Genomic DNA, 21476 nt, shown 5'->3' on the forward strand with positions numbered 1-21476 from the left:
GACCTGAAATTTTTATTCTCCATTTTGAAAATATAAAAGAATAGACACTGTAATATGATGGGAAATCAAGCCTTATTTTTTTAACTGGATCAAGGTCTTTTCTTGTAATACATTTTACACTGTCATAAAACCTACTTTACTTACTGGCACATCAATTTAAAATGTAGCCCTGATTGAAAATATTTGTTGCTGTTGGATTTTTGTTGCTTAATATCGCCATTATAAATTCGAAAATACACCGGTAGACGAAAAATAGAATTTTTGTTTTACTGAAATCACAAAAAATCAGAATCACGGCGAAACGGATGTAAACGGAGAAGTGTAACAAAATAAAAATTAACACAAGGTATATATTTAAAAATTTAGAAATAAATAAATCCAATTCATGAATTAGAAATTTAAAAAATCTGCTAAATTATGAGTAGTTTTGGGTCTGGAATAACTTTCATCATCATCTCGACTCCCACCACGCCCCCTGCCCCGACGCCCTCTTCCACCACCACCTCTTCCGCCTCTTTCGCCACCACCTTTTTCGCCACTTCCACGTCCACCACCACGACGGGTCGCGCCCCTACTGCCTGTTCCACCACGACCACCCCGGCTTGCACCACGACCGCGACCGCGTCCTCTATTACCAAATGGGCGATTGGTGTTATCACTCAAACTAATGTTTTTTACCATCGGAACAAACGCGCTATCACACATTGGACATCCTTTTATTTTCGTTCTACCATCAGGGAGAGGAGTCTTTTCCTGAAATGTGAAATGTACTTATAGTAACTTTAAAAACGCAAGCTTATGTGAAAATTTAAAAAAAAACATGGGTTTGTTTAGTATACCTTTGGAAAAGTGACGTCTATTAATGCACCTTGGCATTGATCACACTCCTCCGTGGAGATCAGTATCTTCAAAGCATTTTTACAGACAGTCCAGCACGAAGAGCATCTAGACATATAAAAACAATTTTACCGCAATATTTGATGCATGCTTTGCAATATCATCTAAAAAATTTAAAAGAACGACAGCTTACTTATTGCATGACATGCGCCATTTTGGAGCTGTAAACGGTTCTAAAACGATCACCCCGCTCTCACAGAAAGGACAGTCAGCGACTGTTAGCTGTTTGGATGAATGCTTACATGTGGGATGAGTGCATTGATTGCATCCACTCTTGTTGCTCATGTCTTTGAACGGTGGAGTAGTGTAACAGTTTGGACATAAAGGATAACTCTAAATAAAACGACAAGATGAAAGCGACGAACATAGATACAAAAATATACGACTGAGAATCTTCCACAACTTCAAAATATTTTTTTAAGTATTATCACTTACGAATATCTTGAGAGTGCTTATACAACTCGAACGCAATCAACGTCTCTGACTTAAAAAATCTTTCCTTTTTTTCCCCCTGTATACTTATATAAGTTTCAGACAAATTTAATGCGTCACAAATGCATTTCGAGAAGAGTTTTGCGTGTATTGTTTTTTTTGCAAAATTGGCCAAACTTTGCGCAAATTAAAACGCACATAAATTAACGTGTTCAGCTATTTGCTGGGGTTACACTGTTACCTTTGAATTTCCGTCTTTTGACCATAACAACAGTTCGAATTCATCCAGGGGACATTTCAACTCCTAAAAAAATTAATTAACTCATTTATTAAAGCAAGCAGGCAAGTAAGTAGGAAAGTTAGCCGATCAGCAAGAAAGCTAGCAAGCACGACTAACCTGAAACAACTTGACAAAACCATCTTGAGGTAAGTTATAAGTTTCTTCACACGTGCTACAATGAAGGCGATATGGTCTCGCGTCGATATACTTCATGTAGCGTCGACATTTTCCGCATCTTGTCATCGGTTTGCCAGTTTCAGACAACTTTGTGAAGGAACACTCAAACAACTGGTCCATGTTGTCGATGTGTTTCATAAAGTAATCAAACTTGCGTTCAAAGATATCGATGGAATGTCTTAACACGGCTCTGTAGTCAGCTTTCCCATTTGCAATCAGATTCAACTGCTTTTCTACTGCAGCACGCATGGTAGGTAGGACAAGCTGCGGATCAATCTGGTATATGATAAAAGAAATGAATTAAAGAATAGGAAGAAAAAGAGGATAGCTACATATTTAAAATTTCATAATTTTAGAATTTTGAAGAATTTAGGTCTCGGGATCATGTTTTACGAGAAAACGCTAAATAACGTATAACAACTAAAAACAACTTTTTAGCCAAATTTATCCATTAGCGTCAATTAGAACAATAACGGTAGGCTATTTAGGAGATTTCAGGAGGTGTGGCCATTCTGACAAGAATTAAAACGTGACGAGGACAGGAATGTCACATGCATTCATTACCTTTTTGTAACCATGAACTAACACAATACCAAGGGGAGTGGGTACTAATCTTCTTCCAGATTCTATCGTGACGTAATTTCTCTGACAAATATTGTTTATGTGTACCGGGATACTAGCATCCGTGCCAATACCATGCTTCTCCATTAACGTAATCAGTTCGGCTTCAGTGAGGTAGTCTGGTGGCGATGTTTGTTTTTCAACCAATTTTGTCTACACACAACAAATATTATTCTTACAATAGTGACCATGAACTTAGTGTTTAACATTCAAGAAAGAGTGACCAGGAATTTAGTGTTTGAACATTCAAGAAAAAGTGACCATGAATTTAGTGTTTGAACATTCAAGAAAAAGTGACCATGCCCTTATTTTTTAAATATTTTTAAAATCATGCACTTAATGTTTGAACATTCAAGAAAAAGTGACCATTCATAAACAGTTTCCTAATTTACGTTGACAGTAGGTAACTGTGGACACAAATATCGATATTATAAGGCTTAGGCAAAATTAATGAAGCATAACTATGCAGGAGACAGTTTGCAAAGACGCTACCTTCGCGCAAATATAACTAGGTGAAAAGCGTGAAAAAATCCGTTAGCGCGTCCTCACAATGAAATGATCCACGTCGCAGTCAACAAGGTCGCGAAATTCGGGACAAATGGTCTTGCTGACGTCAGCAACAATTAGCATGTTTCAAGAGAATAGATTTAACCAAAAATGCTGTAAACTTTGTCCAGAAACAACCAATGTGATTACTTGTGGCAGCGACATTCGAAATTAGCCGTCTTGTTTTATTACATTTTCTCCATGATTGTTAAGATTAAAACTTGATTTGTTAAGATTTGTTAAGATTATGCTAAACGTTATCATATGATTAAACTTTCAAAAACGAGTGTCACAGTTTTAACCCTATTCATGCCCTTCTGACCCTGAATCTTTCCTTAGCTAAATCTTATCATTTTGGAAACGAAAATTACAAGCAGTTGGAATACCACGCCCATTTTTACAAGCTCTATCTAATATTTCTAATTTTTTGATATATTAGTTATTTTTTTTATTAAAGTTATTCGAGGTTTGCACGCTAGTCTTAGACTTCTTTCTTTGAGTTTAAAGACAGAGTGTCAAAACGTTTACAATTCAGTTTAGTTTATCATTATATGTATAGTTGCTGCAATGATGCATATTGTGGCAATATTGTAGACGTTTGTCCACATTCACGTGATCATGGTGGATTGTTACGACCAAAAGTTCGTCGAAATTTAATATGGATTTGTCGTAAAAGAAATTGTAAATGTCTTTCAAACCAAATGCACAAAATAAACATCAACATCTCATTAAAAATGCATATCCATTTTTTTCGGACTTTTGACCAATTAGCGGCTCAATAAGTTAATAGATTTTAAATGCCGACAGTAACTATTGAAGTCATGATCTTTGATTGGCATGTGACATACAACATTTGAACCATGTTTCTGACTTACAATCCATCCAGTCACAGTAACAAAAATCAAACGCGGCTTACCTCTTGTATTTCACAAGTTTGATTTTCTGATAAGTGAGGCAAGCTTTCTCCTTGTGGTATTGCCTGCCATGGCATAACAGCAGTAAAACCTGGTTTTGTAACCGTCTTCCCTTCACAGGTAAATTTTTCTCCATTGATAAGAAAAGTTATTACTTTTTGTTTGTATACACAATCAGGACTAACCTAGGAAGAAATAAAACATGTAAACTCGCAACAATTAGAACTGAAACAATAAGACTCAATGGTTGTAAAAACAGCAAACAAGTAAAAAGACGAACATACAGTTCCAATGAAATGTTGTACAATATATTCATACACACGCCACGCATCTCCACTAAGTTCAGAATAAGATGCCGCCTTCATTGGCGTGATTGGAGGATGGTCACCCGCGTCAGCGCCTTTACGTGGTTTGGTGTACCCTGTCTTCAGTAAATCCCGCACATGTTCGCCCCAACTGGAGCTAGATGACTGCTGTCGTAAAGGTGCTGTGATGTCAAAATTCTCAGGATAGTGTGTCGTCTCTGTTCTTGGGTAGCTGATATAACCCTGTGAAAGGATAAATCAGATTTAAAAACAAAACAAAGCACTCCTACAACACTCAAACAGATATGTTGAAAGCTAAAAGATTTCACTTTCCTTATAATTTACTCACCTGAATGTACAACTTTTCCGCAAAATGCATAGTTTGCTGTGGACCAATTCCGAGCGCAGACGAGGCGACACGAAGTAGTTCAACTGTATTTAATGCCTGAGGTCTTTGCTTCGTTTTTTCTTTCTCTTTAATTGACACAACTTTTGCATTTTTTTCTGCTTTCACAAGACTTAAGAAGACATTGGCTATTTCTTTATCAAATACTCTCACACGGTCCCAATCAACTTGAAATCCTGGCTTAATCTAAACAAATAGAACAAGAATAGCTGAGAGAAACAACATGCCATGCAGAAGACAGCTTTAGTATGCATTGAGCGAAGATTTGGAAATGTTTGGCTTGTGTAGAATTAGGGTTGTGACTCCAATGGGTGCCTTTGTGAGTGCTACCTTGTCTCACTGAGCTTTAACAATTTAAGATTAAACAAAATTCTTTGAGGCGATCGGTATAATCATGAAATCAGCATTTACATAGCGTGAAGCAGCTAATGTGAAAGATACTTACTGTAATCTGCAGTTTCCAATATGTTTCTGGTTTGAAAGTTTGAATTTGATCATGTCTGTCAACACAAAATCCGAGAGTTGGTGTTTGACATGGACCAAAAGAGATGAGTGAACTGTCAAGATTTCCATATTTCCCCTAAAAACACAAAATGTATATTATTGAGTTTTTTCAAGTATTTTTTGTTGAAATGACAAAATGAAAATTTTCCAGCAGAGTCTTGAAAACAAAAGCAACAAATGAACAATTTAAGATGTTTTTAATGCGTTGGCCACTCAATTGGTTAGTAGTTCAAATAAAACCCAGAGTCTGACGCAATTTAAAAAAATAGAGACCAGTGTTTCTACAAGATCTCCTCTATGTCATCTACTGATTTTCTCTGCGCTTTGCCATCTATAAAGATACTAATGTTTTTATGGGTCAAGTTTATCTGTTCTCACAGCGACATCATGCTGTGAGTAAAGAAAATTGACGCCAAGAAAAACATAGCGGAAACGGCTCTGCGACAAAACATTTCTGACAGACACAAAAAAATTTAGCAAGAACGGCGATCTAAAGAATTTATAAGAAAAGTCTTCCGTAAGAAAAGTCTTCCATGAGTTTTTTCAGTGTTTTCATTTTTTCTGAGTTCCCCAGATGTCTTCTGCAAAACAAAGCAATACTGTTCAGGTTATTCAAGTCCTACCGCAGAATTTAAAAATTGAATATCGTTTATAACAAAAAAAGCAAAACAAATGTTAACAAATTTGTGCAGGGTGAACCTTTTCAAACATCAATCATCGTGACTTGTATTGTGGACATGTCATCAATGTGTCATCAAACTATATTAAAAGGCATACACCTTACCTGAAAAAATCGTGTTTGAAATCTTGTAAAAGCGCAACCAATACGAAGATCAAGTTCTTGTCTAGCATCAACTGATAATGCTTCGTTTTTGTTTGGTTCACCAAGATTCTGCATAGCTTTCTTGATGTCTTTATCAGTAATCGCTGAGAAATGCGCTCTGTATACAGCCTGGATAATGTGGAAAACACATTATAAGTATGCCTGGAAAAAATGTGTAACTTAGCTGAGGTTTAGTGTATCTTTCCCTGAGAGAAGTTTGGGCCTTCTCAGTATTTAAATAGGAGAGACAGTCAGGAAGGAAATAATAAGAATTCAAAGATGCGCGACATCGTGACAAATCAAAAAGATTTGAACTCTATAGCACAGTATTATATCACTAATTAAGTATCGCAGCATGAAGATTGTTAAACTTTACTAGCAGAGAAAGGAAGTAAATAATCTGGAATCGTCGATAAACTTTAAGAAAAAAACACGGTTAGCAACTGTTTTGATATGTGCATTTGATGAGTACGTAGTACAAATTATTTAAATTTATGCCAAAAGCAAAATACTTATATACAAAAGGACGTTGACACTTTTGTACTGAAATTAAAAGCGTTGAATTTCCCATTACTAAATAATTCATTTTGCTTACTTTACCTGTTCGTTGTAAGCTTTTGATTTCATTACTGGCTTAACACAGTCAATAACCTAAAAACAAATTATTTGATATGCATGGACGTCATAAATTTAAAAAGAAAATGATGCACAACTAAAGTAAGTAAATACCTCGAAACATATGTTCTCCCCTTCTTTATCACAATCAAGCCACAGTACCAAGTAATCTATCCCTTTACCCTGTTAAAAAAATCAAAAAATATAGCAACAACAGCAACAATAACAACAACAACAACAACAACAGCAACAACAACAAATGTATCAACAACACCCCAACAACAACAACAACAACAACAACAACAACAACAACAACAACAGCAACAACAACAACAACAGCAACAACAACAATAACAACAACAACAACAACAAATGTATCAACAACAACAACAACAACAGCAACAACAACAACAACAACGACGAAAACGACCACGACGAAGACTGCGACAACAACAAATAAACAATTACATTCAACAAAACTATTTGGTAGTTAGTACATCATAAGTAGAAACACGCATTCTTAACGCTTTATTTAATTCCATCATTTATGTATATATTCAACTCATGGTCATTTTAACCTAGAAGCGACTTTAAAATTGATTAAATGAACAAAATGTCAAGCTATGGGTAACTTGAACTGTGAGGTTAAAATAGTACGTAATGTGAAAGTATAGACTTTCCCTATGTTGTCTAAAGACAGTCTTAAGAGACTACAGAATAACTCGAGGTAACAAATGTTGCAGTTCTGGAAGGTTTTAGCTATCGTAAAAATTTTTAATATTTATCAAGGAACAGAACATAGTCCCATGCAAAATTTATGTTATACCATGTTCCTTTTATATTAAAAAACAGTTTTGTTATTATTATCAAATGATGTATAACAGCCCTTTAAAAACGGTTTAATTAAAAAACAAATGTCATCATTCCTGTCATCATAAAATTCGCGAATTTTCATTCTCGCAAAGATACACCCAAACAAAAAACTAAAATGAAATCATATTGCAATCGGTCAATGAAATAACAAAAAAGGTGGGCAGAATATTGAAAGGACACATTTAACAAGAAATACGACGTGAATCGCAATGATAATAAATACTACTTAATAAAAAGTCGAGTTTAATTAAAAGAATTTAGTAAATTTTTCAAGGGAATTTTGTTGTTAAAATTTAGTATATACATACCTTGTATAATTTGATGTTATTAGGATACTGTATCAATATACACAATTTTTTTGACAAAAACTATCGATATTTGGCTTTACCTAGTCGTGTTTTTTATTTCACATGTTTAGCATGAAATTCTTCCCATTTTCTTATAATTTAAGCCTTTTTTATACTTTGTAATATGTACATTACGAATATTTACAATGTAATGTCTAAATATACACTCTTTCAGCCGGCCAGTCTGACATTTTTCTCTTTGACTTCTTCCATTGCTGAATCACTGATCATAGAAGAGAAAAGCACAAGAGTCGGATAGCTACACACTGTAAAATACCTTTTACAGCCTTTCCAAAAATAGTACTAATTAATTCTGTTAAAAAATTAGCCTTAAAAAATGTTCCCCATGTTTTTTGTGTTTTTAAGGAAAAAAAAGAATATCAGTATAATTTTCACTTTTTCCATGCTCCATGTTTTTGTTTTGTTTTTCAACCAACCTAATTGGGATTTTCAAGTCAGTCAGCGATATATGAAATATGGCGAAATTTATTTCTCGGTTGTCTAAAATTTGCTTACCTAGTTACCCACAAAAGTAATGACGTCAGATATTTCTAGCCGTTTCAAAGACATTAGGAAGAATAGGCAAATCCACTTTCCCAGTGGATCAGAAAGTGGAAAAATTTTTGTGCCATGTTGTTTTGTGATATGTGAGAATGTTTTTATTACATAAAAACATATATGTATTTTTTTTTGTTAGTTCTCCTTTGAAAAGCTTTTCAAAATTTACTGAATATTTCTGGTTACAAAATGATTTGTTTTAAGTTTCAAATTATTAGCCACCTTCGAAAATCATGCGATTACATGTGATACCCAAAGCGTAGGCCTTTTAGCTTTTTTGAAAAAGACGTCGAAATGGAAGAATGCGTTGCAATGCTCTCGACGTTTTCGAAATTAAGCTTGAATATGTTTTTGATGTTTTTAAACTTTAATATCTTTTGTTATAGCTAACTTGGTTGATGTGTGAAAGTAACAATTTCACATTAATAATTAAGATCTTCTATAATTAATGATCTAAGGATTGTTTTGCTTACTTGATTGTGTTATCTTTTTGTTTATATTTTCATGAAAAGCCAAGCTTCACTTATTTTTTTTTTAATGTTTAAAGCCTTGAGTTCTTATATACTTTGTTCTTATAAAAGAACTGCGTACACGATTCCCAAATGGTACAATATGCATCATTAATAATGATCTAACGTAAGCAACCTCAAGTCGGCTTTTCCACTAGGCCAAATAAAAATGCGCGGAGCAGTGGAGCTATTTTTTCAAACAATGTCCCCCTCGTTTTTTTATCGAACTGGATTGTTGACAGTCAATAAGAGAGAGAGTACAATGGCAGAGGGAGTGTGACAGTTACATAATCAAAACAATGAATTTTAAATTTTATTGCATACAACAAATGTTGAAAAATGCTTTTTGATGTAGATAAGCTATAGCTGCAACCCTGAAAAAATTTTTTGAAATCTCTCTACTGTTTCCTCCCCATTCCCCAAAGTCAATCTCTACTCCAGGTTTCTGTTAGCATAAGCCAAACATATTCAAATGAAATTCACAATATTTTTTCCCGCAATTATAGCTTAGCTGGCTACTCGCTGTCTTGCCTGATAGTAATGCCGGTTGGCTATCTAGAAAGCTTTATCTTTTTGAAATGATCAGAGAAATATGAAGTTTCAATAAGCGTTAGTAAACTGTATATAAAGTTTCAACTCTAAATTTACTAGGAAACAATAAAAATATGTATTGACATCATTACAAAAACGTAGCTAGCTTTTAGGTTTAGCTAGCCAACATATACCAAAAGATACTACCACTAACAATACCCTACTTAAAAATAGGTAAATTGTTTTGTGAAACTGCTAGGTAAAAGCTGTAATAGCCAACATTTTGTTCATACATTCCTTAAACTGGCATGTAAACAAGTAGCATCCCGAAATTTGCTCATAATTAATCCCTTCTTGTGTTATTCTGCATTTTTCCATGCATATTTCGCGGAACCAAGTGGATTTGGAAATATGTTTATTGTTTATAAAATACCGTGCTCAATAAGAATGCATTGTAATATTATATTTATAAATAGATTTATTTAATTTTTAATAAGAACATTCGATAGAAATTTTTGTTTTCAGATGCTGGGCATTATTTGAACACGAATCTTGCAAAAACGTAGTAACGTTGAATTTTCTCAACAAGAAGAAAGATACAAACACCAAAACAGTAGCAAAGATGATGTACTTGTGGGGAGTCTTAGCGGTGCTTTGTTGTATTGTGTGCCTTGCAAGTGGAGATATAATGCGATTGGATGCTTGTAGCAAGTTTTATGCTGCCTTTGATGTTGTTTACGATAATTCCTTGCTGACAAAGACTGTATTCTCATTGGTTGAAAATATCGTTCTTAATCGATGTTTGATCATATGCGTGCAATATCCAAAATGTAAATCATTCAGCTACATGTTTTCTCATTCACAATGCAGAATACATCATTCCACCAGAGCTGATATTGGAACTTCTCTACAAAAGATCGTTGGATGGACACATTATGAAACAAGGGAAAATGAACCAAATGTAAGTAAAATTATTGCGGTCTACATTTAATTTAATTTTGTTATTGTTGTTGTTGTTATTCATGTGGACAATTCTTCCAAGCAAACGATGAGGAGGTGAAACGGGTTGGGAAATCCCTATTTTTAGCTAAGTAATTATTTTGACATTTGATTTCCATTGATCGGCTTTTCGCCTATTTTTTAGTGACCGACAAAAAGTACTAAAGCAGGCACAAGCAAGTCCATGTTAGCAAAGACACACTAGGTAGCGACAGGTTCGAAAACAAAAGCAGAAGCTTTTTGGTTTAGTTAATCCATCAGCAGGCCACCAACACGGATAAAAAGTAATTAGCAGGATCAGGATTCCTGCTAAATGGCAAAAGCTTATTAAATATTTAGCCGCTCCATGCGAGAAGAAAAATAGAGTATACGTGTTGAAAAGAATCAATAAAATGTCGCGAAGCAGTTAAACATTCGAAAATACTCTAGTGCGTTGTAATATTTTTTAACAGTTTCTAGATCATGTTTTTAAAGTATGTCTTCCTTTCTGTTTCTTGATTTTCTTTAACGCCTGTGCAGCCTTTTGCTTGCTGTTATTGGTCGCCACGAAACACAGAAAACAGGTATATATAAAGTCAAAATAAAAAACTAGATACAAGGACAAAACGCAAAGGAGATTAAATTTATTTAATTAATGACAAATAAGCAGTGGATGTTTTGCAACACAAACTTTAGCTGCTCAAAAAGTAAAAGCCATGTTTGCGTATAGTATTCTTTAACATTTGAACATATCCACGTTTGTTTTGCAAAAAAATAAAAAAATCACTTGCAATACTCTTTTTCAACTCTTGTTAAATCATATCCACACACTTACTTCAGTCCGTCTATGAAGTATGTAGCGAATTTTCTGACGTGAATAAAATTGTGTTTACTTTATATAAGTTCTTCTAAAAATATTATATTAAAGTGAAATATATCCTTAGATAATACATTTTTATTTTATTTTTTCGTTTGTCCATTTATAAAAGAAAATCAAGATAATTCTGAAGTGTATTTTGCAGAATGTATTTATTTCAATTTAGTTGGGTCGACTTTGTGAAGTGAGAAAACCATGTAAATATGGAAGATGTGTGGATACATGTGATGAGAAAGGATATAAATGTGAATGCAAAGGTATTTTTATCTATCTTCTAACTTGGTTAGTATTCTAAGAAAGGTTAATACTTTAAAGTTAACGCAATACATTTGAATGATATTTACGCTATTCTATCAAGTGGCTGGATTTGCATTGTTTTAGTCAAGTTTAAATGTTTTTTTGATGACGTCATCGGCCAAAACAAAGATTTTGTAACAATACGTCACTTTTAACCAATTAAAAGCGTGCAAATAGACGTCATTCGAGAAAAAATTTAGGTTGCACTTTCTGACAAACCCTCTGCATTTTTCGAATACTGCTAAAATTAAATGTTCTTTTAAATATCTATGTTATCTACAAAAGGATGTATTACATCAGCTATAAGGAAATACCGAGAATGAGAAGTAACAATCCGAAGTGAAAAATACACCCTTAAATTCGTGCTTTGATAACTTCCCTCGACAAATATTTTATCGCTATAAGCGTAGTCAAATTGGAGATCTTCAACCATTTACTTTTTAAAAAAAACATGACCTTATTTAAAAGTATGTTGTAACTGCAGTCATCGCGCCATGTATAGATAAAATAGAGAGGACTTATCTTTCAACCCATTATACTAAAAAAAAATACTCTACAAAAAAAATTGTTCCCTTGCCCTGTTGAATTTGACACTGGTATTCAAATATTGTGAAATATCTAAATAATTGAGTGTTTACAACTTGTTTTAAAAAGTTAAACTTTTAACTTCGGAATAAGAAACAAGAGAACAAACATTTAAACATGATAAACAATTCTCCAGGTCATAATGTCACGTGGTACAACGTTCGGTTGAGGAAAAACACGCACAGTCAGACTCTCACATAAAAAGCTTTGATTAAACAAGAACTACAAGTATCTGAATTTAAAGATAATTAACTCCTATATATACGGAGGTGTGGCACTCGAGGGCTAAAATATGCTGATATCAGCAGCAAAAAACTGAAAACCATAAGGCAGAACCACATTTTTTCAAAATTACCCAGGGTTCCTTAACGTTGTCCGTCATATTGGCCAGCGCTGAAACTTGTTTCTTAGGTCATCCCTTTACCCACACAACATCCTTTCTCTACATACGATACTTCGAATCCTCCACTGAAGATTAGGGACACCCAATCAAAAAACAAGAATTTGAGGTACCCCACAATGAGAAGTAAAGAACAAAAACGCCTTTCTGATGTCTGATGATGAAAGATGGCGGCATCTGGATAATATTTATTTTGTGATTTTAAGCTACCTAGCTAGTACCATGCCATGTACCATGTTTTAAACAATGACGTGATAAAGTACAAGAGCTAAATATATTATTTTTATGTAGCTAGCTACACAAAAGATTTTTCAAGGCATTCTGTCATTTTAAATAAAGATAGCTAGCTAGCTATTTGGACCTTCCATAACAGTGAACAGTCAAGACTTGAGTATATAGCTAGTTAGGTATGTAAGGCATTGCATGTTGGTTAAATATGTTGTCGCAACAAACAGAAAACTGTAATTCATAAATAAATTTCTGAAATGTTCAGGTTTCTTTTATCGAATGGGAACCTATTTTTCATAAATAAATTTTAACCTAACGGTTTCTTTTATGAAATAACAAAATTTGGGAGAGTAGTGATAGCCAGAAGTAATATTCGCGTGGAGCGGGAAAACCTAAAGTCTTTGTCCAGGTTAAGACTCAGTAAAGGGTAAACTGTGTCACACGGAATAATGTGTAATGTGTTACAAATCAAGTGGAGCGCTTATTGCATTAAAGATACAGTATATTTTTCATAAACCAACATTCACAGGACTTATGATGAAGCCTATTGGTACTTCTGCAAAGCAAATACAGTTTAGCATTTTTCATTTTGCATAATAGGTTCCTGGGGATATTCAAAAATTAATTGTGAGTGGCACTAGGCTGAGCGATTAGTGCAAGTAAACGTGTTGCAGATCCAGGTGGACAAAAAAATAACTTCTCACCACTTTGTATTTATACGGCATAAAATTTAGATTATGTATTTGGCACTGTGCCTTAGAAGCACATCCCACTTTTTCTGAGCTGGATAAGGAATTTGGTCCTAAACCTAGGACACATTTTATGTTTAAATTATTTTTAATCCTGAGAATCACTTTTAATGTTTTCTGTACACATAGCTTGTCATAATTGATATGCTGTCAAAAACAGTTTATCAGCGTCTCCAAAAATGGATAAATTCAGCAACTCAGAAACTATGATAGTAGTAAAAAAAATTTTTGGGTTTATTTCATCAAACTGGTCTAAAAACATTTAGTACTAAGTTTCAAGTCATTATTTCAATTTTTACTGAAGTAATAGGACTTTTACTTAGTATAGTTTTAGCATAGTTTTTCATACCACTGACACCAAAATGGCTGCAGGGACTAATCGGTTTGAAATTAATTTATAATATTTTAAAAAGTTGTTGCATAGCTTATGTATATGACATCAAGATAAGGATTAAAAAGTTACTGTGGGACATGGGTTTTAAACCTTAAAAATTTCCAGCGAGAAATTTGAAAACTAATAAATGACAAAATCGCAAAAGTTTATCTTAAAAATTTTAATTTTTGTTAATGTGAAAGTAATTTACATGAAAAGATTTCTGATGTTTGTTGTGAAGAAATCTTCCATATTACCCATATGGGATAACTTGATGAACAATGAATTTTCCTGCAGGTGTTCTCAAATATGTGTTTAATATAATTTTAAAAACTGTGATGTAATTTTCCTTTTAAGTTTTGACTTTTAACCCAGCCAAAAAGCTCAGCCTTGTCCTTTCATACTTAGTCTAGCTAGCCAGGGCCAAAAAGTTTAATATTCAAACTTGACCTATTTTACTAAGTATTAAGTAATAAAGGCTAGGATAATCCTAAATCTAGCTATAGGGTAGCTAAGCTACCTGTAGGAACAATATCAAACAACGTCGAGGCTGTTATCCTTTGTAAACAAACCCAGTGGTATTTTGTAATAAGTACCAAATTTTATGTGTGCATTTATTGGACTAATGAGTGTAACCAAAGCGCCCTGTACGTAAATCCTAAAAATTTATGTCATTGGCTCACTATTTACGACTGACACGTAACAAAGACACCGTACTTTGCTATTTTCCGTAACCTACACCGAGATTTGGGTGTGATATATATCAGAATTAATTGTCTTTAAGTAAAGCTAAATTAGCAAAAACTCACCTAAAACTACATAATATGACAGGTTTAAAGTTGAAAAACAAAGATTCTAAGAAAAATTCAGCCCCTATTTATGTTTAGGGGACTGGGTGAACGGCGTGTTTTCCCTTCAATTATAATGGCTACTATGAAAAATACGAGCCAGTAATTGGTTTAAACCGTAAGAACATTTTAGACAAAATAATAGATTTTCCTCGCTTTATCCTCTACTTCTCCATTTATTTTTATATTTTTTATTTAAAAATTTTTAAAGCAATATTACGAAATAAGATTTTAAAATAATGAAGAAACAGGAGACCATTTTATAATTTTTAGTTAACAAAGAAGAACTTCTGTTACTTAGGAGATATGTTACTTAGGTGATATGTTGGGCAGTAAAGAGGGTGTTGGAAGAAGTGTTACTTGCAGGATAGGTTCTGCTTGGAAAAAGTTCAGAGAGTTGCTTCCTTTGTTGACTAGCAGAGTCTTGTCAATTGAGTTAAAAGGTAGGATGTATGAGGCCTGTGTAAGAAGTGTTATGTTGTACGGTAGTGAGACATGGGCAGTGAAGCAGGAAGATCTTGACCATTTAGAAAGGAATGATATGAGAATGGTTAGGTGGATGTGTAACGCCAGTCTGAGAGACAGAAAGAGTTCACATGAGCTAAGAAGCAGGCTAAGTATCCGTAGAATTAAAGATGTTATCCAGATAAGAAGATTGAATTGGCTGGGGCACTTGAAAAGAATAGAGGAGGATAATTGGGTAGGACAGTGTAGAGACTTGATAGTTCCTATGGCAAAGCTCAGAGCCAGAGCGAGAAAGACTTGGCAGGAGGTTATAGACAGACTTGATACAAAGGAAGTTGAGTTGAGGAATGATGGTGATGGTAATGGTGATGGTGATGGTGATGGTGATGGTGATGGTGATGGTGATGGTGATGGTGATGGTGATGGTGATGGTGATGGTGATGGTGATGGTGATGGTGATGGTGATGGTGATGGTGATGGTGATGGTGATGGTGATGGTGATGGTGATGGTGATGGTGATGGTGATGATGATGATGATGATGATGATGATGATGATGATGATGATGATGATGATGATGATGATGATGATGATGATGATTAGACACACGAGTGAGTCAGAGAAAATCTCTCAAATAATTCCTCAGAACTAACATCAACTAAATAAGGACAAAACTAGCGTGGTCACGTCCTATCCTCTTAAATAGTAAAACATTTCAAAAGTATTTACGAATAATAATCACATGAGTAAGGAACAATAAAAGCAATATCAAAACAGAAGGCGCGGTCGATATCTAGACCACAAAAAAATCGTGTGCGACATAGCGCCATTTTCCCACTTCAACTATTCTGATTTTCGGTTGGTGGGAAAAGTCATAGTGGGTCTCCTGGCGAGAGCATTTAGGACGTTTCATAACCTTTTGTCTTATGCAAAAACGCATTCAAAAAATGCCTACAATTATTTGTTAAGTGCTTAATTATATTTTCATTTTTCTATATGACGTAGTAAGTCACAAGCTTCAAATAACCTGATATATACAGGTTTTTGTTTACATTTTAGGTAGTGCTAAATTATTTACGATTAAGTATTTGTAGTGTTTTATGCATCTTTTGTGAAGTTTTATGTTTGAAACTTCTGGATTTCGTCAGTTATTTTCTATTCAAAATTTTTTGCGTAATTAACGAAAATGAAATTTAAAGGGCCATAACGGCGTGTAAAATTACATCTTATAACTACAAATGTTATGTGATATGCTCACAGAAGTTTGATTTGAGAAAAAGTCAGCAATGCGATTTAATTCCGAATTATGCTTGGATTTTCAAGATATTACAAAAAGTTATATTGTTGTTCAACACAAACAAGAATAAAAGAGTTTCTACCAAATTTTATTTCTCCGGTCCGTGGAATACACCACTAAGCAGACTGTGAAAATTTTGGTTTGGACTCGACAGAAAAGTGAAAATCACATTGATTTTAAAGTAAAAATTCTACCAAAAAAAAATATTTCCTGCATAATCCAAGATTGCTGCATTTCAGATAAAAATTTCAGATAAATTTGGAAAAAAAGGACTTAAAAAGCGCGCAGATCAACGAAATATTATTTATTTCACATCGTAACACAGATTAATGTATCACACTCTGTTTTCTCTAAAGTTATTGATTTGACATGGCACTTCTACATGTGTTGCCTTGTGTTTAAGAAACGACTTGGTCAATACTGGAGAATATCAAGGTGGAACTATAAACACATATAAAATTAAAGAGAAAAGTTGACCTCCTTCACTTACACACAAATACGAAAAAAGTGTGATACCTTTTTATATACCGCCAGGTATATAATCAAAATAATCTATTTTAAGATTCTCACCTAGTAGAAAGCCTAACTTAGAGAAAGCAGAAAATAACTCTTCTTTCATTTCATAAAATTTCACTCGTGATCACACGATGACCTTTTTTTCTTGTTTGGCGCTTCTTCTACAGTGCAAATTATATCGTAATGGCACTGTGCGGAGTGCAATTATTCTAGAATCTTAACTGCACTCTTTAAGGAGCGCCGATAATTTAAATATTTATTTTCTTGCGTTTTATGATAAGTGAAAAAAAGATATCTTTGCGATGAATTGAACTAATTATAAATCGGGTAGTAAAAAAATCTAAACATTGAAATTGACATGCTGTGCTACTCTTACAAAAATAGTTCATTGTGTGATTAGCTCGTAATGGAACGTTTACTCGTGCAATTAGAAATAATTGAACTCGTAATTTTTTGGCTTTTTAAATTTATCCTTGTCCTAACGGACTCGGATTAAAAGCAAATACTCGTTCGGATATTTCCTAATTGCACTCGTAAACGTGCGATTACATATACTAACACTTCTTTCATTTCATGAAATTTTACAACAAACTCTTATATTCCATATTTGAATTAATTTTTTTCTTTAGACCAATGGGTTTTATTGGAACGTAATGTTTGTTTTGGGGCACGTATGAACGAATTTGCAACATTTAAAGTACTAAATAGTGCATTGTTGGCTGGTGTAAAATTGGTGCATGTGGGTGGACCTGGTGTGACATGTATGCAAGGAGCGATACCGTCAAACTGGGGATGTGACCGTGGTGAATATATTCGCATTGTCATTACAGATCATCAAAATAATACTATTTTTCCATCCACGCAATATTACAAGAATGACGGCTACTTTTCTGTACCAGGATACAACGCCAACTCTCCCTACTTGATTTTTGATGAAGGTAATCACACTGTTCAGATGGGAGAAGAACTCAGGCTGCATTATTCCGAGACCTTGTATGGTCCGAATCCCAATAATAATGGTGGTGAATCCTGCGCTGATATTTACGTCAAACTTTGTGACATGCAATAACGGATTTATTCTTCTTTAGTAATACAAGGTATTTACGGTAAATCTTCTAATGTCTTTGCACGTTTAAACACATCTCATTAAACAAAACTAATCGACACTGCTCTTTTTTATTCATTAAAAATCATTTTGAATAATAAATTTAATTGTTTTTCAAACCATGTTTCTATGTTTTTGTAAAAGCCTTTGATGGAAGACAATTTTTAAAATGCGTAAAGAACTCGTTTTAATTGATTTATGCTTGCTCTTTCAAGCCTTTTTTTCAGAATTCACATTTAAATATTGAAGGTTTTCAACGTAATCACTTAATAAGATGTAAATATTATTGTTGGTGTTGTAATTGTTGGTGTTGTGTAGTCAGGTTGATGTTGAAACCTTCTATCACGTAGATTTTACACCTTGCAAGCTGTTTTGAGTAAGGTTTTAAGAACTTTTCTGGAAACTGTTTTTTTTGCATTTTCAGTTTAATTTTTTTGGTAGAAGGGCAGGATTCAATATACTGAAATATTTGCTCATGTCTTCAAAATTTAAATGAGGTTTGTCAAAATTATTCCGATATTTGAAAACGAATTATTTGACAGAGCAATTTTTTGCGTGTGGATGGCAATGATCATAATCAGGTCTTTTGAACTTACTGGAATTAAAAAAAAATTAAAAATCCGCCTTTTATTTGACTAATCGGTAGCCCGTGGAAAAATCCACGAGCTCACCCGTTTTTTTTATATCGCATTGCGTGTGTCTCGCTACTTGCAGTACCATTTTGCGTGACGGACAGACGCATACGGGTATTATAATATAGACTAAGGGCCTTTTTATATGAGAACCGGGAAACTCGCCTATCGAGTTTCCCGGTAGAACGGGGTAATATCAACTCGGGTTTAAATGTAAATTTGTCATTTTCCGTCCCGGGTTTATATGAAGAAAAATTAGCGGAAATTGAAAGTGGCGGGGTGAGTATATAAACAAATATGGTTTCCATCAACAGAAAAAAGAAGATAGCGATACTGTTTATGCTTGAAACAACTTTGTTATCACTATTAGTTATTTTTTAATTTTTTTAAAATTACCATCATTTCAGACCAATTTAAATATTATTTATTTAAATATATTATGGGGCTATTATTTATCTCCCACACACTTGAAACAGGATAAAAAGTTAATTTTAGATCATTCTCAATTATAATTTCAGTGAAACCTGGTGTTTTCAGCATGTTTCATGGTTTTGTTGTCTTTTTATTACAAATACGCTATAATACAAAAACAAATATATCCATTGATTTGCATAAATAGTGATAATTATTTGCTCTTCTAAAGCTTACATAAACTCTTTCCGTCCTTAGCCACCGGGTTTTTCTGTTTACATGGACAAATATCCATCCCGTTTGACCGGGTCACTTGCCCGGGATCTCGGTTGACCGAGTTTCCCGTTGTAGCCGGGGCGAGACGAATATGCACCATATAAACACGATTTAAATTTTCAGCGTCTTTCCGCGAATATCCGAGATCTCAGTCATGCGGGATATCTGGACTGAGTTTCCCGGTCTCATATAAAAAGGCCCTTACAGAAGAAATATTTTAATGCATTCCAAGAAAAGAACTTCTCTGTGATATCTACCCTTTTACGATTTATAAAATTAGAGTTGTGGAGGTCTAGGAATTTTTTTCCTTCCTTTTTTTTGCTAATTCTTTTGTAAATCTCTTTTAAATACGCTTTTGATAACAATCACCAACTCGGTAAACTGTTATTTAATGAAAAAAAAAATTTTTACAGGGAATTTAGAAAATCACCATTTTGAGTGAGTAAATGAAAGTTTGTAATGAGGTAGTGGTTATATATAGCTTTGGAAAGGCTTTTTAAACTTAAAATATAAAATAACTGAAGCTTTGTACAACGTAATCACGAAATACACAAACCACACAAAGGTTAGTAATCGCACCTGATCTACATAACAACAACAACAATAACGGCGACGACAACAACAACTATAACAACAACAACAACCAAAACAACAACTATAACAACAACTATAACAACAACAACAACAACAACAACCAAAACAACAACAACAACAGCAACAACAACAACAGCAACAACAAAATCAATATAAAAGTTGAAAAACAAAGAAAGGAAAAAGACGAGCATATTTTGATTTTAAGATTTTCAGTATGACATGTTAAAATGAATAGATATTGAAAAAAACCTATACACAACACTGCACAGGCCGGATGGTGAACAAGATAGTGTCATGTAGTACATTACACATCGGTTGAACATTCTTGGTGTGCAAAGAACATTGTATCCTACTTTATTTGTTGAATTTACAAGTCGTGATTAACTATTAGCGAGTTCACCAGTCACAACCAGGCCTGCTGTATGTAAATCTAAAGCTTGAATTATCACATACCAAAATTAAGGCATAAGTTTTACCTCTTGTTCAAGGTGTTTTGGAATATGAAGGTTTTCCATAGCCTCTTTCTTACGTGTAGCAGCATCAAACAGTTCTATCTAAAAAAAAATACCCTAAAACAGCAAAAGTGTGCCAAACAAAATTTTTGCTAGTTAAAAATTTCCGTGGTTATCGTTTTTATCAAAAAAAAAAAGGATTAAGTAGAAATAAGAATTTTTTTTCAAGAAAATAAAATCGGAAAAGATTAAAAAAGTTCTTCTTGACTAATAGTGATAGAGTATAAAGATACCTTTCTTAATACCGAAGATTTTGCCTTCAATAATAATTTTAAATCACACAATTCGTTTTTTTTTTTGTTTTGAAAAGATCAATAACTCAAACTTAGATCGTGTACAGAAAAGACGCTGAAACAGGAGGTTATGAAATCCAGGTGGCAGTGAGACACCAGATCACACCAGATCACACGATCCATTTACATGGAGTGTTTTCAGTCAATTAGAACAACAAACAAAGGTATATGGTGAGATTGAGTAATAAATCAAAATTGCAATTAGGCTCGTTTCCATTCGACTGCATTTTCTAATTTTGTCGAAGTGCTCATTCGCTAACGAGAAAACTTGTGACCTTTTTTGCAGCCAAATTTCGGTAGAAAGAACAGCAGAATTTCCACATACTTACAGGTTCCACACTATCCCAGTTATTGTAATATCCTTTAAAATCAAGCGCCATGACATGTCCACAAACAGATGTCATTTTAAATCTGACTGACTCTCTTTGAAAAGTACCAGTGTATTCATGGATAGCACAAGACTGTGATGCTCCTGGAAAGAATTAAGAATGAGCAAAAATACAAAGCGAATTGCTTTCGAATGTCCTTCCTGAAAGACAATAGCAGATCTAAAATGACATAGCATGTTGTTAAATACCTTTTCGTGTGTTGCAACTATTATTCGATAATATCTTAGCTATGGATAATGCCAGAGAAGGCTTTTCCGCAACCATCAATACAGTTTTCATTGTCTAAAATATTTATATTATCTAAATAAAGCATAG

The 21476-nt window shown here is 33.8% G+C and overlaps 1 protein-coding gene across 1 annotated transcript; it reads right to left on the reverse strand.

The window, feature by feature from the left end:
* Positions 1-317: 317 nt before the first annotated feature.
* On the reverse strand, positions 318-21466 carry LOC130662343 (DNA topoisomerase 3-beta-1-like). The gene is made up of 16 exons (XM_057461187.1): positions 21350-21466; positions 21102-21244; positions 20444-20521; positions 6635-6703; positions 6506-6556; positions 5867-6034; positions 5024-5158; positions 4522-4764; positions 4152-4415; positions 3870-4052; positions 2351-2560; positions 1727-2062; positions 1571-1633; positions 1031-1230; positions 840-945; positions 318-753 (listed from the first exon to the last, which is right to left on the reverse strand). The coding sequence occupies exons 1-16, from the start codon at positions 21438-21440 to the stop codon at positions 391-393; spliced, it is 2703 nt and encodes a 900-aa protein (XP_057317170.1). The 5' UTR covers positions 21441-21466; the 3' UTR covers positions 318-390.
* Positions 21467-21476: the final 10 nt, after the last annotated feature.

Source organism: Hydractinia symbiolongicarpus, chromosome 10, assembly GCF_029227915.1.
Source record: "Hydractinia symbiolongicarpus strain clone_291-10 chromosome 10, HSymV2.1, whole genome shotgun sequence".
NCBI classification, from domain to species: domain Eukaryota; kingdom Metazoa; phylum Cnidaria; class Hydrozoa; order Anthoathecata; family Hydractiniidae; genus Hydractinia; species Hydractinia symbiolongicarpus.

Coding starts and splice junctions, on each gene's coding strand:
- LOC130662343 (XM_057461187.1), bottom strand. CDS start 21,440: ATGAAAACTGTATTGATGGTTGCGGAAAAGCCTTCTCTGGCATTATCC. Junction 2,561..3,869: donor AAACTTGTGAAATACAAGAG/GTAAGCCGCGTT, acceptor TGTTGTGTGTAG/ACAAAATTGGTTGAAAAACA. Junction 1,231..1,570: donor CAAAAGACGGAAATTCAAAG/GTAACAGTGTAA, acceptor CGTTTTATTTAG/AGTTATCCTTTATGTCCAAA.